Genomic DNA, 18,551 nt, shown 5'->3' on the forward strand with positions numbered 1-18,551 from the left:
GTATTTGATCAGAACTTATATTATGTGTATGAGCAAGTGTTGGAAATGAGGACCTGGTAGAAAGAACAAAATGGTTCATGAAATGTAAATAATTTTGCTAAACCTGTTCAGTTATCCAATAATTTATTCCTAGAATACCTATAGGGCATCTCAGATGGATTTTTTTTAACACAAAAGCTTCACATACATTTTTGTACATGAAAATAAATATTTTATGGTCTCCATAGCATCAAGGCTATCAGTGCTCAAGAATTTTCTAAATTCCAGCATAATATCATCCATATAATTAAACAAATTATCAAATAATGGGCCCACAGAAACAAAATAGATTAAATCAGTTTTATAAATACTGAGTATTTCTGTTTTTTCATCTACTTTTAGTTCTTTCTTTTATTTTTTATATAAAATGAAATTTGAAGTAAAAAAGTCTGAAATTCTAGCTATATCTACATCACAATCAGCCCTGATGTAGTTATTCCTCTTCTGAATGAGCATTTTAGCAGTATGGAAACCAAGATTATGTAAATGATGGTTGAACTAGAGTAGGGTTTGCCTGTATACAATGTTTCAACAAAGAATATGGAATAAACCAAAATTTCATTTTAAAAATATAATTCCATATAAATATTCTACAAAAATCTATACAAAAATTTCACATCTTACCTTCAGTTTGACCTTGTGAACAAGAGGTACATGCAAAGGTGAAATGTTTTTGAAGTTGCTTCTGAAACATCTTTTCCCTGATGCCTCTATGATGAAGAGCACTTATGAGCGTCTTCAACTGATTTGGATCTGTGATTCGCCACCAACCTCTTTGTAGTTCTATTGAAAAGAAAATTTAGGATTTTTTATTATTACCAATTTTAAACATTCCCAGCATGGAGTGGAATTTATGAAAATTGTTGCAATTGCTTCTGTTGTCCCAATAATTCAAGCTAACTTTGTTTTAAATAACAGTTTACAGTAAAAATTTAGGTACTTGCACATTTTCTTGTTAATGGTCTTCAACAACATTGCCAAACAGTGCAAATTATCACCAATAAGGGATAGTGTGATGCCACAGCATAGTTATAAGAAGTTTGCTATGGTTTTATGTAACCGTGATCAGACTTTGCAGGAAATTTATGAATTAATCTCTATTGCTGAATTCTGAAGTCTGATGATTTTCTAGAAAACAGCAAGTAGTGAAGTATTTTCAGAGTTATGGGGCTGGTTATACTGATGCACACATTCACAACAGTAAACGGCTGTAGGGTTCGTCAAAATATACAAAAAACAAACACGGCACAGCTCCATATTTAAACGAATTTATGAGTTGTATAGAAGATGCTAGTTTTATTATTTTATACTCAATTTGGGATTCGTGACTTCTGGAATGAGCAGCACCAGTTTTAATGAATTTCTTGGTCAAATAATCTAAGTATTAAGTAATAAGTATTTCTAATAAGTATAATCTAAGTAATAAGTATTTAGCTCAAAATATTTCCCAGTTATTGAAATTTTAATATGTCATATTTGTATCAATTGGTTACTTAATAAACTCTCTGAATATTGGATCCACAAATAACATGTTCCCTTTTATCACAAATATACATGGGGAATATTCTTACTATGCTGGCAAAAACTGGGATTTCAACTATGATCAGTTTCACATAAGGAAAAAGGATGAACTTTTTAAAAATAATTTTAAGAATTTTATAACCACAGCCAGATGGGTAAATAAAGAGCAATTTGTTTCTTCAAACTTTAAGTCACTAGTGAAGTTCTGGCAAGATCTCTACCAATTTTATGGTCGACAGGAAAATGCCCAAGTACCAAAATTCATATGCTAGCATCAACAAACAACTATATACCACTTTTCTGGAAGTGATATTAATAGTATTAAGTACATATTCATCACTTTTTATCTTCCCCCCATACATGTCCATATATAGATAGATAGATAGATAGACAAAAGAGAGAAATTTATGACTATTTGAAGTTATTAAAAAATCTTATTAAACTATTTAATTCTGTGTGAAAGTAATTATACATTATATTGTAATCATAATACAATTAGATAAGAGCCAAAGATGCTTAGAGAAAACATTTACAATTAGCTTGCTGTTTTTAGTAAATAACTTTATTAGATACCAATTAAAGGATGACAAAATCAGGACACATAAATTTTTTATACCTTCATCAGAAATGGTTCATATTTTTGTTTAAAATTCATCTATTTTAATGAACACAAATTTGAGCTATAATTTGTAAAACCTTTTCATATGAAATCAGTTATTTTGGGGGATACTAAAATAAATATTCAACCACCTCTGAACTATAAGTGGGCCATTAAAAAAAATCCTGTTTCTAACTTGATTTCATGCTAGAAATATATAGGAATAGAGCAGAGGGAGATGAAGAAATCATCATCTGTCAAAATGAACAAATCCATTACAAATGCAATTTTTTTCCACCTTCAAATAATTTACAATAAATTTTTAATTTAAAATTAACTGCTTTTTTAATCCATTTAAAGTGCAATGACGACCATTGAAGGTTATTATAAGTTTTCTTTGGGACCAACCACATCAGTCTACACATCTTCTGGTAATTTAACATTATTTAATAGAATAATCTCGTAATGCAACAAAAATGATTATGTACAGTTGATATGTATTTATTTAATTATTTGTTTATGTATGTTTATTATTATTTGTGTGGTTTATAAGGCTAAAAATTATTAATTTCTTAATAAGTTACCTATTGAAAGAATATCAACATTAAAAAAGTAGTAGGAAAATGATATAAAGATATAAGAGAAAAAGATAATACTTTTTAAGGGATTTAAATAAAAATATTTACAAAAGCATTTAAGATACAATTAAAATCAGCACCTTCTGGTATTGGTTGTGGTGATTCATATTCCTGAGCCATTTTTTCCATCATGAGTTTTTTTGCAAAGCAGGGTGAAGGCGAGTCTCGTGAGGTAGGCGTAGCACAGCCCTGAGAGGTAGGTCCTGGTGTAGCACTTGGTGTAGGGATAGAATTGGGAGTGGATGCAGCTGGCGGCCGATTGAAATTCAAATTAAAATCTGGCATGGGTGACGAATGAGACATAGTTGATGTAAAAGAATTGTGATGTGAAGAGCAAGTAACTGGAGGAGAGGATTGGTATGTAGGACCAAACTGAGGTGGTAGAAAAGGATGCAAGAAAAAACCTGGAGGTACTCCATTTAATAGTTCCATTTGAAGATTGGACAATGCAGAAGCAACGTGACCTGGTGGGGGATTAGGCATCAAGGATGAATGTGCAACTCGAGGTGATGATCTCAAATCTGGTGAACAGACACTACTTGGTGAATGAACAGAAGAATTTCTTGTTGTTTGAGGTGAGCTTAATAAGCTTTCATCACAAGGCATTCTTGGAAGAATACTAAACCAAGGTTTTTGATTGTTCGGTTTTTCACCGAGTGATTTGAATATTTGTTCAGCAGAAAGCATACCCGGCTGAAGTCCAAGAAATGGTCCAAAAGGATTGTTTGAGTCATTTTTAGGAAGGTTGAAATAAGTACCATTCATGTCTCTTTGAGACATAAGAGGGCCATTAAAAAGCATGTTCCCAGCAAGTATGGAAGCAAACAGAGGGGAATGCAGAAGCCAGTTTTGGTCAGGAGGTATGGACGGGTTGGGAGTATGCTGCCTCTCTGAACCATTGTGTAATTTAGGAGCACCAAGATCTAAATTAATACTGCTATCACATAAATTTGGCATAAATATATTCACATTTGGCTTTTTTTCTTCTTTAACATCCATAACTTTATCTAAAAATTTATTTTCACTTTCTTTATTTCGGTCTTTTTTGTCCTCTTTTTTCACTTTGACATCAATTTCTTTCTTAATGTTTGGGAAAGTATCACTGCTATCCTTCTTATCAGAAGACCAAACTTGCTTTATAAAGTTAGCATCTGCCTGAGATACATTTTTATGTTCAATATCAACTTTATCATGAGACTTTGTTTTTAAATCTTTATTTTCGGCACTGCTTGGTAACTTACTTTCTCTGCTATGTGATGTAACTTTTCCATTACAATCAGACTTTTCTAAAGTTTGATTTTTGACTTTACCACTTTCAGAAATGCTATTAAAATTCTCTTTACCGGAAGGCAGAGATTTTTCAACGTCATCATTATTTTCATGTGTCAACACACCAGTTTTGGGAGTATTTTCACAAGGATTTATGCAATTTTCTTTAACTTCATTATTCAAAACACTGTATTCTGGCTCAGCTGGAAAGTTTTTATTTACAGAAATAATAGCTTCCTTTTCTTCTTTTATACAATTGTCTTTCACAATACTGCCTGCATGAAATTCAGTTTTAATTACATGGATATTATTAACTTCTTTTTTGTCTGTGAGTCTGTCTTCTGTAGATATATCAGATTTAATAACACCAACATCACAGTCACTTTTCTCGTGCACTGACTCTTTCAATGTTGAATTTTCTTTCACATAGATGCTTTCATTTTCATTTTCTTTACTTTTCCCTTCTTCTAAAGATGCAGCTTCTTCTTTTTTCACTGCAGCTAATTTTGATGCAGCTAAAACTTTTTCTCGTTCTTCAGGTTTAAGTGAAGACTCCATTGATTCCGCAAACACACCACCAGATTTTGGAAGGACCCAGTAACGCCTGTGATACCTGTCCATACCAAATGTAGCACCACGGATAGTATAGAAAGCTTTAGTCAGTCGATTCGAGCACAACGTAAGTTGCTGAAAAGAAAGGAGTTAGAATAAGAAAACAAAATTAAATGCATATCAGCATGGGTTCTACTTATATGGATTTATATATTTTTAATTATTTCAATATTTCTTTTTTATTTTACCTTAAATCTTAACATTTACCCCTGCAAATCAGCCGGTCATGTTAATATGTAAACCTCTATCAAATAATAGACCTAAAGATGAAGGAAGTACTAAAAACACAAAATTTATCATTTATATCAAGTAGATTCACACCTCACAGAATCTGGAAGAATGGAAAATTACTAACTACTCTGCACTGTGATTATCGGCATGTTTTAAAACTAGTGCAGTTTTCCAAGCTGAATTACTGAGCATTAATGAATCAATTAAGTGCATATCTAATCAATGTTCATCAACTTCCTTATTACACTGATTCTCTTTCATCCTTATATAACATTTCATCCTTACATTACCTTATGAACATCTTCTCCTAAAACAAATTAATTGTCACCTGAGATTCTTGAAGATCTCAGTCATACGTATGTAGCCATACAAGCAATATATAAAATACTATACAGCTATACGGTTGGCAGAAAAAGTTACAAATCTTCAGTTTAACAACACAATGACACTGACTAAGTTATTCTTCAAGAAACAAAGTTTGAGTAAAATACTTTTCAAGTAGAATGAATTATATAGAAATTCCCCTACTGCATCTCAGACTAAATTACTTCAACCTAGACATAATCTAGGCATACAATTTCTAACTAGACATTTAGGCTACTTCATAAAGACTTGTGTTCTTACAGCTTTAGAGGAGTGCAAAATTTCAAGTATTTATTACTCTACTGTTCAAAACTTGTGCAGGGAAAAAAGGACTCATACCTCAGCTAAGTTCTTTAAACATCAAGTATCCTGACATTTTATATGTGTTAGTTCAAGATAAAATGACATTTTATTCCTTCTGCATATTTATTTCTCCCATTTCATCTCTGAATTTGTAAATTTTATTTTATTTCATATTATGTATTGTTTTAACCTCTGTCAGTTTTGTGTTATACTATGTAGCACAAAAGGCACTTAAAGCATTTTAAAAAAATTTTTATGAGCAAACTCCAAAGTGCAAAAATTAATGAAAAAAATCTGCATATATGACTACTTCTTTTGTATGGTGAATGTTAAAACAGGGTTCCTACACATTTCTGCACACAGAAATTAAGTACTTTTAAGGAGTTTTAAGGACCATTAATGAAAAAAATTAAGGACCTATGAGCATATGGGAACTGAATAAATTCAATTGAAGATATTATGTATGTCTGAATTTCACTTTTGTAATACCATCCTAAAAATAAAATAGATCCCTAAGTAGTACGCATTATTACTAAACATGAATTAACATAATTGTTAATAAGTTTGAGAATAAAATAAACTTTAACAGTTAGCTTTTTTTTTTTTTTTTTTTTTTGTGTGTGTGTGTGTGTGTGTGTCTCATTTTGTCACATACTCAGTCTAGAGGTTTAGTAAATAAGCAGGTAGATTTTTACGTCAAACTGCATAGGTTAAAATGAGAAGTCAGATCATAATCAGCATGATTCATAACAAAAGGCTGAATGTTGTCACTGCTGCTGCTTGTCTAGAGAGAGACCTGCTGATTAGAACAAAACTGAAAGGCCTGATGTAGGCAAGGTTCGCAAGTGTTGAAAATTAGTCCGGCTCTGTTTGATGCAGTTAGTGTCGTAGCTTCGTGTACAGTTCCAGGGGTTGTAACCCAGTTAATATACTTTAAGGTTCCAATAAGCCATTAAAGCACCAGAGGTGATAAGTTGTTTTGTATTATTTTAAGTCTTGGTAGATGCATTAGAATGTTTTACTTGAATTTTTACATTTTTATATTTTATCTTGTGACCACAGTGAGTATTAATGAAAGGCAATAACTCGCTTTAATATGTAGATATAATTTTTAAGGGTAAGCAGTTAGTAATAAATAATTAAATTAGGTAGTTTGATAACCTTAGGCATTATGGATTTACATGACCACTATTAAATTTTATTTTTTTAACAATATTTGTTAAAAAAGCCCTATTAAATCCAAAATCTAATAAAATTTCACAGTTTAAAATATATGTAATTTATGATACAGATTTTTAAATGATACTAAGATAATTACACATTAAAAGCTACAAAACGTTTATGTTTTGTAACATTTATATCGATTTCCTTCTCTTTTAAGCATCTTTTCTAACAATTAGAGATTTGTCTCAATATGCAAACCAATGCTTCTGCTAGTTTCTGCATGCTTTATCTCCTAACTTGTCAACCTCTCCATTATGTACCTATGAGGGTTTAATTAATCTGGTAAAAGTCAAATAGTCCTAAACCCCCGACAGACGTGAAGCATATTATCGCTATGTCTGAAATTATCTACAATATCAGACAAAAGTTTAAATAAGCCTCTTATTTAAAAAGAACTTAGAACAAACATAAAGGCATGTTCTGATGCTAACAAAATCAATTACAGCTCACGGTGACGTAATTAAACAAGAACAGCCAAATTCAAACTAATAATGTGGACTAGTGGTCAAAGATTATACAATTTAATTTTAATTTAATCTGGCTCAATAACTCTATCATTATGAGGAAATAGAAATGGGAAATTATAGTAAAGATTGAAATCATAAACAATTGGGTAATTTACATAATACTGCACATATCTTTGAAGAATAATTTCCTTTATGTACTCAGTTTCTTTCTTCAACACGTTTCCTTTTCATTTTAGAATTTTTTGATTTAATTAAGGATTTGTTATTCTAAAAAACAGTAAATGCAGTTAGAATGTACAGAAAAAGTGGCGAATTTTATTTCTTTAGTAATATGAATATTCAGAAGCAATATGAAATACCGTAATTTCCGGAAGAAACGCCGCAGCGTTTACATGTTTAAAACTTAAATTTTCAGCGGGTGCGGCGTTTCTACCCATGCGGCATTTAGGTGCACTAAAAATAAAATATTTCCTATGATGGTCATTGTACATTGTTTGGATGGCCTTGTCATTGTGCATAGACTGGTGCTGTTCCCACACAAAAGACCACTCAGTTGCTTTTTGCGAACGTTATTTTGTTTACATTCTTTCCCTTGAATGGACCTACATACCTTATTCACCCTAAACGAGATCTCAGAACAATAACATTCTTCCCCCTTTCAAATCAACATTCTCATCAGTTTGAATAGTCTCTCTCCTCTGCCATTCCATGAATCTTCCAGGACCCATCCTCTTTCCATCCCTGCCTTTTCTGCAGTTTTTTTCAAAGGTGACACGACTCCACCTGCCTCGCAATAACGAACTCTGACGTATTTCCCCTTCAGCTTGAATGGATTTTTCTTGGCATTCTGCCAAATACAGATCCCATCAGTTTGGGTACAAGTACTTGTTGGATAGTTTTTAATTAGGGAGCGGAAAATTTTTGAAAATGTCTCTAAATGGCACAGAAGCTATACATTTCTTACCTTTAATTTATTTTTGAGTTATGGTTTCATTTCATGCATTTTTCTTAACTGATATGTCATATATCAGGACTTAGGTTGAGTTTTTGCATCTATACGGCCCACGACGATGTCACGCGCAATTTAATCTATTGAGGCGTTTATGCTGATGCGCCGTTTCTGTGTAATTTTAAATTTTTTCCTGCCATTTTTCTCGAGTGCGCCGTTTACGCTGATGCGGCCTTTCTTCCGGAAATTACGGTATATATAGTAAAGGCCAGTTACAGAGCCGATGTGGCAGAATTTCTAGAATTTAGAGCAAGCATTGGAAGCAGAATTTAGAAAGGCAGTAGGCAGCAGAATTTAGGATCTACAGAGATTGCATCAGGTGGGAAAAGGCCCAGTGCCAGCTATGTGTATGATGCATTAAGAAATATTAGATAAATCTTTTAAATTGTAAGTTTTCAATTTCTTTATTAATAAAAAAATCCCTTTCTATAATGCCTGCCCATGTGATAAGATCAGAAGCATTTTTGATATTTTCCATGCTTCTGTCTAGTGAAAAGTAGAGAAAATTAAGAGAAGATAAACATGTTAACATTCTAGTATCAGAAGTAATACATTCAAATATTATGTTTTCATTGTCCTTCTAGATGTTCTCCAAAAATTAAGAAATTCATTGCAAACTTTCTGTAAAATACATTCATTACATGTTGATACCATGGACATAGTTTTCATTTTGTCACATATTTCTCGAATCTTCTAGAATTGTGGGTCTATAAATCTTGCCTTCAAATCCTTCTAAACTTTGCAAGCTGTAATGTCTAAAATCCTAAAGAAAAATTATCAATACCATTTCTGTAACAGGAAAATGCCAGAAATATTTTTGACAAAAATAGGAGGAAAAATGATAAAATTAAGTTCATAGAGAAAACTGATGCACATTCTGAGAATTTTGAATATTCTGAGACAATCACATGGGTATAACTCTTACTATGAAAATATTAAAAACAAGACATTTTTATTAACGACATAGCTAATTTTGCTTTTGCTAAGAGCTGTTTCGTAAATTGTGCTTTATAACATTATACCTTGTTTATTTTTCAGATTTAAAATATTGTATAAGTTGCTAAAATGAAACTTTATAATATGACAGCAAAAAATAAAAACGTTTTATTTTAATGTTATTTTCTAAATATAATTTCAATATATTACCATTGTTTTAATGAAATTTATCAATGTTATGATGTTTTAAAAAAAATTGTCGAAAAATTCTCAGATTTTGAAATTAAAAAGTTTCTATAGAAACTAATCTTAAAATTGACAAAATGTTGAAAAGTCGCCAAATTTAGAACCGTTTAATAAAAGAATTCACATCTCCAAAAGCAAAAAGTTGTTTAAGAGCTCTTTACTAGAAAAAATGAATTTCGAAAAGCTTATGTTTCACTTCTTGCTTAGAAACACGAGTATCCCATCATTTATATTAGAAATAGAAACAAGTTATAACTCATGAGCCCATTCAAAAGATAACCATATATATGGCAGTGACTCGCCAAAAATATTCCTCAAAATGCTAATTCACACTCAAAATGACAGTTGTAAAAACAGTCAGAAGTTTCAGATGATTCAAATTAAGGACTTTCTGCTGATTTTGGCCAAAATTAAGGACTTTTAAGGACCATAAATCGATTCAAAAAAATTTAAGGACTCTTAAGGACCGTACGAACCCTGTAAAAGATATGATTTAGCAGACAGTTTACTGTAGTAGTAGTCCACATATGTTGAGAAAAAGATGATGAAAGTTAGATAATTAGAACCATTATCTATGCCAAATAACTAACTTCTTGAAATTTATTCATTTATGTTTACAATAGCTATATTACAGTGAAAGGTTTTATTTTAACTTCATCCGATTTCAGCTTTTTTATATCAAACACAAATATTTTTTTTATATATAAAATGTTTATTAAACTGAAAAAGATAATTGGCTTGGTTACTTAATTATTGCACAGCCTATACCAACTGCTCAAGAATGGATTTATGGAAATGTATCCATATTTACGAAATTTTTAAAAAAAATGTATACTGCCACCCCTTTTCCTTCTTAGGATGCAAGATAACATAAAACTACCAGTATTTTGCCACTTTAGCGATAGGTCAGCCTTGCTGAGATGATTTTTTTTCTTACTTTCAAACAGCTTGTAGAAATGATACACAACAGACTTTGAAAAGCAATTCTGAGAATTTTTGTTAATATTTGACACACTTTTGTTAACAAAATTTCACACACTTGTAGAAATTTAATAAATATAATACTTAGTTTATACTGAAATTTAAAAAAATTAAAAGCAAAATATAATCCGCAGAATTAAAAGGATGTTATAATTCTTAAGTGGAAATAATTACTCCTGCACATGTAAAGTTCTGCATGTCAAACTCATTTTCAAAGGCACAGCCTATTTTGTAATTAAAGTATTTAGATACTCCAAATGGGACTAGCTCCACTTAATCCATAGAAGCAAACTACATATTTAAAAAAGAAACCAAACACTTTTTTTCATTCTAAAATCAGCACTGCTGCATGAAGTATGAGAGGTACTTAACATTACTACTGGTATTTACACAACAGCTACGATTCGATGACTGTTTTATGCCTTTCATGCTAAAATTTGGCATAAAGCATACAATTCCTTTGAAAATGGAGGTTAGATGGATACTGTCTAGCACAACATTATGAAACTGCGATGCAACATTGCATAATTATTAATTTTAAACACTGTGAAACTTTCATAAACATCCTGCAGCCATACACCAAGTTTATGGCAATTATTATCTATCATGCACACATTTTGAAAGAATGGACAAAGATATTAATGTATTTCAAAGTCTGGCCATTCAAGGATCCTCAAAGTCTGGGTATTCCAGGATTGTGATAACCAATGAGCAAACTGAGAAGAGTATGAAACTGTTGCTGTAGACCCAAAAGGTCCATGTTTTATGCATGCTGAAGCCTTTGGTGTATAAAAATTTGATTTTAATTATTTTGATGAAAAATTTGATTTTTTTCCTTGTAAATCAAAGGTGATCAAGAAACAAAAGCACTGAATACTGCAAAAACATTAAAATAGCAAATAGGAGTTTAAATTCTTAGATTCTATCATATATTCTGATGAGACATGATGCTTCAAGCTAGAAACCAGACTATAAGAATACAACAAGGAATCTTTGTCAAAAAAAGATGTACATTTCTGTAAATCATGAATGAAGAAAATATTTATTTATGATTCAAAAGGCATTGCTAAAACCAGAATTGTTAATTTTCTTTAATGTAAATACATGCCAATTTCTTTTACAAAGTCCTCCACGAAGCACAATGAACCATCAGGCAGATAGCCTTTGTGCTTTGCAATAGTCTCAAATAACCAAACACACATTGAATATAGGAGTAAAACTGATTCAAGGCAGTATTATTTACATTCTGATCTTCCATGTCGAATGATTAAAATTAGAGCTAAGAATCTAAAACTCACTAAGAGCCAATGCACTACACATTTTTTTTTTGGGGGGGGGGACCATAAATTCAGTTTGTGACTTCAGAGACTCAACACTCATCCTATTTGCCAGCTTTATCATCATGAGACTATTTCCTACTTTCCGAACAGAAAATGATGGTGAAAGTACTCTGTGGAAGGATAATGAAGCCATACAATTCATATCAACTGTCATCAAAGTTATATACACTATTAGACAAAAAAAAAAAAAAAAAAAAGATGCACAAAGAAGGAGCAATCCGAATGGGACGAAAATTGGTACATGTATAGAAAAACAAATGATTACAGTTTGAGAAAAATTGGATGATTTATTTGAAGTGATACAGCTTCACAAAGTGAAAAAGTCAGTAATGCGTTTGTCCACCTCTGGCCCTTGCACAAGCAGTTATTCAGCTTGGCATCGATTGATAGAGGCTGCGGATGTCCTCCTGAGGAATATCGTGCCAAATTCTGTCCAATTGGCAAGTTAGATCGTCAACATCCCGAGCTGGTTGCAGCGCACTGCCCATAATGTTCCAAACGTGCTCAATAGGAGAGAGATCCGGCGACCTTACTGGCCAAGGTAATGTTTGGCAAGCACTAAGGCAAGCAGTAGAAAATGTGCAGTGTGGAGGCGGGCATTATCTTGCTGAAATTAAGCCCAGGGTGGCGTGACATGAAGAGCAACACAACGGGTCTTAGAACTTCATCGACGTACCGCTGTGCTGTAAGGTTGTGACGGATGACAACCAAAGGGGTTCTAATATGAAATGAAATGGCACCCCAGACCATCACTCCTAGTTGTTGGCCTGTCTGCTGGAAGACAGATTGGTATCACACCGCTGTCCGGGGCATCTCCAGACTCGCCTTCGCTGGTCATTGGGGCTCAGTTCAAAGTGGGACTCATCAGTGAAGACTATTCTACTCCAGTCAGTGACATTCCAGTGCGAATGAGTCCGACACCAGTGCAAATGGGCTTGACGTTGTACAGAGGTCAATGGTAGTAGGCGCAAGGGGCGGTGTGACCTCAGCCCCCTTTCTGTGAGCCGTCTATAAATGGTCCTTGTGGTCACTGAAGCACTAGTTGCATGTACAATTGATGATAATGATGCATCTGGGGCTGAGAGTGCCTCTCTGATGATTGCTTGGTCTTCACGTTCTGTTGTTTCTCTAGGCCTACCGCTTCCTTCTTGACGCTATGTGCGGCTATGGTTCACCCATTCCTGCCAACATTGTCTAATAGTGGCATCGCTCCTGCTCAAATGTCGAGCTATTCGCCAATAAGACCAACTGGCTTCTTTGAGCCCAACTACACGACCTCCCTCAAATTCTGACATCTGCGCATATCCTTCGTGCATCTGTATGCGAGGCATAGTTACTGTCTACCAGAGTACACAAAACGAAATCTGTGAAGAATTTATGACCTGGAATCATAATTTCTCCTCTTAAATATCTTGCCAGTTGTGCAGATCAAATGCGTTGTAGCAACAACCGTTCATTCATTGGCAGCCAAAATGTAAAATTTTGCATTTTCCGTTGAAACCTATACATATCAATTTGTGTCCAATTTGCTTTATATCTTCTCGGTGCATAGTGGTACGTCATATTATTATTATTATTATTTTTGTGCTTGTCTAAGAGTTTATGTAACAAGATATGCAATACTTATTGATCCATAAGGATCATACCATGAATAAAGTTTGATTTATGAAAAAATATATAGCATTTTGAACTTTATTTAAAATATTTGGCTTCTTTTTAGACATATTAAAAATTCTGTTCATACAATTTTGATAAAATTCTTGAATGGATATACTTGTTTAAAATAAATTGAAAAACAAAGAGCAGATACATCTGCAAAATCACAACTAAATTTAAAATAAATTTTTTTTCTGGAAAACTTAATTTTTGTATAAACATTTCTGATTTTATCTACAGAATAATGACTGAATAGTTCAAAAAGGCAGCACCAGTGATCAATGGCTAAAAATATAAAAACATTTTACAGTTTACCCAATTTTTATTTCTACAGTTATATATAGCTAGTCTATTCAGCTACATATATATATATAATTAGTCTATTCAACTACAAATAGCATTGGGTTTTCCATGTGCATAAAATGAATATAGATCAATTTCCTTTAGAAGATCATCTGGGAATATAAAATGTTACCCAAAGGTAGCTCCAATGTACTTTACAAGAGTTAATTAATATGATCCTAGATAGTTTTAAAACAATTCTAACAAGCATTTAGCCATTATTTCATAATTATCTTGAGAATAGTTGCAAAACAGCTTGTTTATGATGAAAAGTTTATACTATACATCCAAATTAACAATAATTTAAATACTTATTTGTTCAAAGATTAACCTACCCAAAATGTTCTTTAGTATGAATCCAAACCAATTAATTCTGATAAAGTATTCTACTGTAGTTATGTTCACACTAATATTCATAAATTAAATAACTACAACACAAAAGTACTATCAATACAGATCACGCAATTTTTTCTTTATAGCTGAATAAATTATAAACTGAAAAATGCACAGATATATATTTAAAGAAATAAATTTTTCACATTTTATTTATTGTAAAAGTTGACGAAATTATCAGTACTTTTAGAAAGTAAAATCCAGAAGTTATTTATCATGCACATAAGACAAAGCACATAATTATACATCATTCTTCTAAGTATTTTTAAAGGAATCAAAAAAGCAATTACCTTAGATAATTTTTCTATCTTTTTATTGATCTCATCATTTGATAAATGCAGATCATCATCCTGAAAAGTAAAATTTTATATTTAATTGTTCTGTAACATTTACATTAAATAAGCAATTTTTAAAACTGTTTAAGGGAAATATGGAAAAGCACATATAACAAAATATGTACAGAACAAAGTCTGAAATCCAGATGTCCATTAACCAGAATGATCAAGCACCCGCACCTCCAAACCTCAAGTAAAAAAAAAAAAAGAGAGAGAGATAGAAATTACATCATGGTCAATGCAGGGTTAAAATTTTCCTATCTGATTTAAATAATGAGGCTCCAAGACATATTTGTTTGGAGTGGAATGTTACCAATATTGGCTTTCTTTTATTGGTATAGCAATGGGAAGAGACAACGAGATTTGGAAGAAATTAAATCGAGTTAAAGCAGCAAACTGTGCTCTTCCTTAACTAATTTGATTCAAGTTACTTTTTTTTTTTTTTTTTTTCAGATTATTATTATTATTACAGCTATCTTATCTAAATTAAAGTTTGAATTTTTGATTATGTGAAGCTGAATTTGCAGAGCAAAAGCAAATTTGGTATACTGTGTAGCAGCCTTAGCATGACGGAACAGTGTTGCCACATCTCGGACTTACGAAAGTGTGATTTCAAAATTAGGCAAAACAGAAACCTTATTTTGGCAGAGATTTTGAAAGATATGGAAAGCAAAATTTTTCAATTAATGGAATTTGTGATGAAATGTGGAGAACTGATAATTAATGAAGATTTAACAGAAGTTTTCAATTACGATAATAATGCCACAATCAGCTAATGAGCGGTGAAATACGTAGTACATTTTGAATCCAGAAGATATCGCTATCGATAGTGATGGAAATGACACAAAGAGGTTTTTGAGAATGAAAAGATTTCGCTTGACAGTTTGGTGGGAATTTTTGACATGGTAATAATAGGGACATTGATCAATGGAACTTTGTAATTCAACAAGAAATTACATCTGTCTATCAAATTAAAGAAAAGTGTGTAAATAGATTATTGATTAAATAGGTTTCACAATTAAGAAAAAAACAAGCATTGTATGGTGTGAAGCCATCATCAAATGTGCAAATGGACATTGAAATTCTTAGATTCTATCTTCAGTTATTATGAGGTATGATGTTTCAAACTAGATACCAGAATACCAGAATGCATTATAGAAATTCTAGTAAAAACGTAATTCCTTATTTTTATGATGTTCTTGCTTAAAATAAAGCTGCTTTAATATGATACTTTTCATGGCTATCTTTCATCCACATCTAATTACCAGATAATAAATTCAAATTCATACAGCAGACAATAGTTAAGTATCAAATTTCATTCATAAATAAATGAAATTTTAATGCAACTTTTCTCCCTACGAATTCTGAATAATTCTTTGACATCTTAGCTATTTTGAAAATGTTATTTTCTCCGAAATAAAAATCACATTCTGATTACATTGAATAATTAATAAGTGATTATACTGTCAATAATTTAGCTTGTGTTCAAAATTTGGTATTTAATCATAATTTGAAGCATAGTCTGATTTTGTATTAAAAAAATTTTGAATCTTATAACTATATATCTTTGTCTTTCCTTTGGGGCATGAAAAAATACAATTTAAATTTTGTCAAATGGATAATTAAAATAGCAAAATGGTCTTCCTTCCTCCCCCCACTTTTTTTAAGACAAAGCACATTTAACCATTGCATATGACTTTGCATTCATTACACTGACTTTACATTCTTAGCAATCAATGTTTGACAATGTAATTTAGAATCTTGTACATTAAATCAAAACCAAAAGATATACATAAATTTAACATTTTGAAAAACTCATTATAATAGTCACACAATTATTCTTTTACATGCAACTTATTTCTTTTGGCATGGAATAAAATACTAAAAATAATTTTAAAAATTCATTGAAAAAAGCAAAAACATAAAGGGGGAGAAAAAGAGAACACGTAGAGTTTTGATGTAAAGAATAAAATACTGGAAATAATCTTGAAAATTCACTTTGGTGAACTTTTTCTCTTGTAAATTTTGATAACCTTTACATCATAAATACTTCATTATTTCATAAATTATGATTTCATTTTTTAAAAATTTTATAATTTCTACATGCCATCTTACTAGATTTAAACTGATGATCTAATATCCTGAAAAAACCCAAATCCGGAATCGCCGAAGCCCCACGAGTCCGGATTTCAGACTTTGTACTGTATTTCATTAATATGTATGCAAGAAATTTGACAAAATTTCACAGTTTGTGCAAATTCTGATGAAGTCTGTTTTATCCTATTTGTTGAGATTTTTAATGAAAATTGTGTCACAAAATAAAATCTCATATGCATTGTTTATTTTAATTGAAGAAAAATCAATTTTTTCACTAACAGAGTTAGTTAAAATCTTAATTAATCTAATTACCAACATGTTATGCATTTATATTTAGAATTTCAAATAAACAGTTTGAAAAAATCTTCTCGAACGAAAAACTAGCACAACTTACAATTCAGTTTCTATTAATTGAGTTTCAATTATCCACGGTGGTTACAGTCTCAATTACCTACAAATGAGGTTTTACTGAGGTTGAAAAAATATGGTGTAGTGGATAACTGCAAGGACTGAATTCTTAATCAGAAAGATTATTATAACTTTCATTTGAAAGATTATAAATAAACACATGGCCATTGTAGAGTTGCAAAACAGATTTTTTTCCTTTACCTCTCCTTCAGAAATTTGCCCTGTTGCTCCAGTTGCTGTATCATCGCTTTCATTACCACTTTCATTGGCAAGTTCATTTTCCATATCTTCCAGCTTCTCTTTTTCTGATTTAGATATATCTTTCATGTCAGAATCTTCATTTCCTGTTTGATTATCTTTAGCCATAGTGAGGCTGAAATCTGGCAGATCTGCTGACAGCATATTCACACAGTTTGGGTTATCACGGTTTTCCTCCATCGCACTCAGCCTCGCTTTTAAAGCTCGACGTTGCTGAATAGAACGGTACCTATGGAGATGTAAAACATGACAAATTACTAATGTTACATTACATTTTATGAAATGTAAGAGTCTAAGTACTACATGTGACCTCTTTTTTCTATCAACCCTTAAACAAATCCTCTTATAAAGCAGATTAATTTGAAGATGCTCTAACATTTTGTTTTTAAAAACTTGCATACTTAATATAATTAAGATAAAATAACACACCAAACAAGTACTAATTTAGAATTCAAATAACAAAAATCAACATTATACTGAACCATCATTCTCAGCTACCAAAGTGGTTCAGACCATCGAAACTAGTCCTGTGAAAATTTGCAAATATAACACTGATTTTTTTGCTGTTTGAATTCTGAATTAGAACTTGCATACTTATTTCAATTAAAATTTTAAAAGTCACTGCTGGAGTTTTTGTCAATTTTTCTCAGAAAAACTACATCCAATGACGATTTGTCATTCACGATCAGCAAGTACAGGAAGAAGCCTGCAAGACACCAGAATTTCCCCACTGTCTGTACAGGCCCCACTGCACTAATTGTGCAGTTCCAACCCAATTTTGATGGAAAATGCCTCAGAGGATAGATCAGGGTTTTCTATCTCCTTTTCCACTCCTGCTACCTTACCATTTGAGAGGACTTTCAGCTCTCTAGCATTTAAGTGCCCTATAACACATAAAACAGACAATCTATGCTTAAAAACATTCATGCCTTCGTACCCAAACCCAATGATATGGTAACTGGCATCGTTAACCACTGCATTCATCAAGGCAGCATTCGTAATAAGCAACAAAGTCTGTGTAAAACTACGGCTCCAGATAATTAATTTTTTTAAAAAAATCTTATAATTATGGTCCCTTATTATTGAGGTATATTTGACCCCCTCATTAATATACCCTTTCTCAAATTATTATGTTTTATGTATTATATCTATATAAAATCTATATTTTTACATTCCATATTCTCAAATAATATTTAGCATGCTTAATATAAAAATACATGCAAATTTTTACATTAAAACTCAAAAATATTAAATGAAAATTTTACTATTTTTCTGCATTAAAACA

At 31.6% G+C, this 18,551-nt stretch overlaps 1 protein-coding gene across 20 annotated transcripts in view; it reads right to left on the minus strand.

Annotated features, from left to right (window-relative positions):
- The window catches only part of LOC118193846 (bromodomain adjacent to zinc finger domain protein 2B-like), a 356,880-nt gene that overhangs the window by 31,544 nt on the left and 306,785 nt on the right, over positions 1–18,551 (minus strand). For all 20 annotated transcript variants that reach the window (XM_085824642.1, XM_085824639.1, XM_085824657.1 and 17 more), the window contains 4 exons: positions 17,210–17,495; positions 14,459–14,518; positions 2,877–4,752; positions 664–822 (listed from right to left, as the gene is read on the minus strand). In XM_085824642.1, coding sequence (XP_085680768.1) covers positions 664–822; positions 2,877–4,752; positions 14,459–14,518; positions 17,210–17,495 — 2,381 coding nt within the window. The remainder of the gene's footprint in view (positions 1–663; positions 823–2,876; positions 4,753–14,458; positions 14,519–17,209; positions 17,496–18,551) is intronic.

Source organism: Stegodyphus dumicola, chromosome 10, assembly GCF_044657685.1.
Source record: "Stegodyphus dumicola isolate Sdum_Otavi_A_Nest chromosome 10, ASM4465768v1".
Lineage (NCBI taxonomy): Eukaryota > Metazoa > Arthropoda > Arachnida > Araneae > Eresidae > Stegodyphus > Stegodyphus dumicola.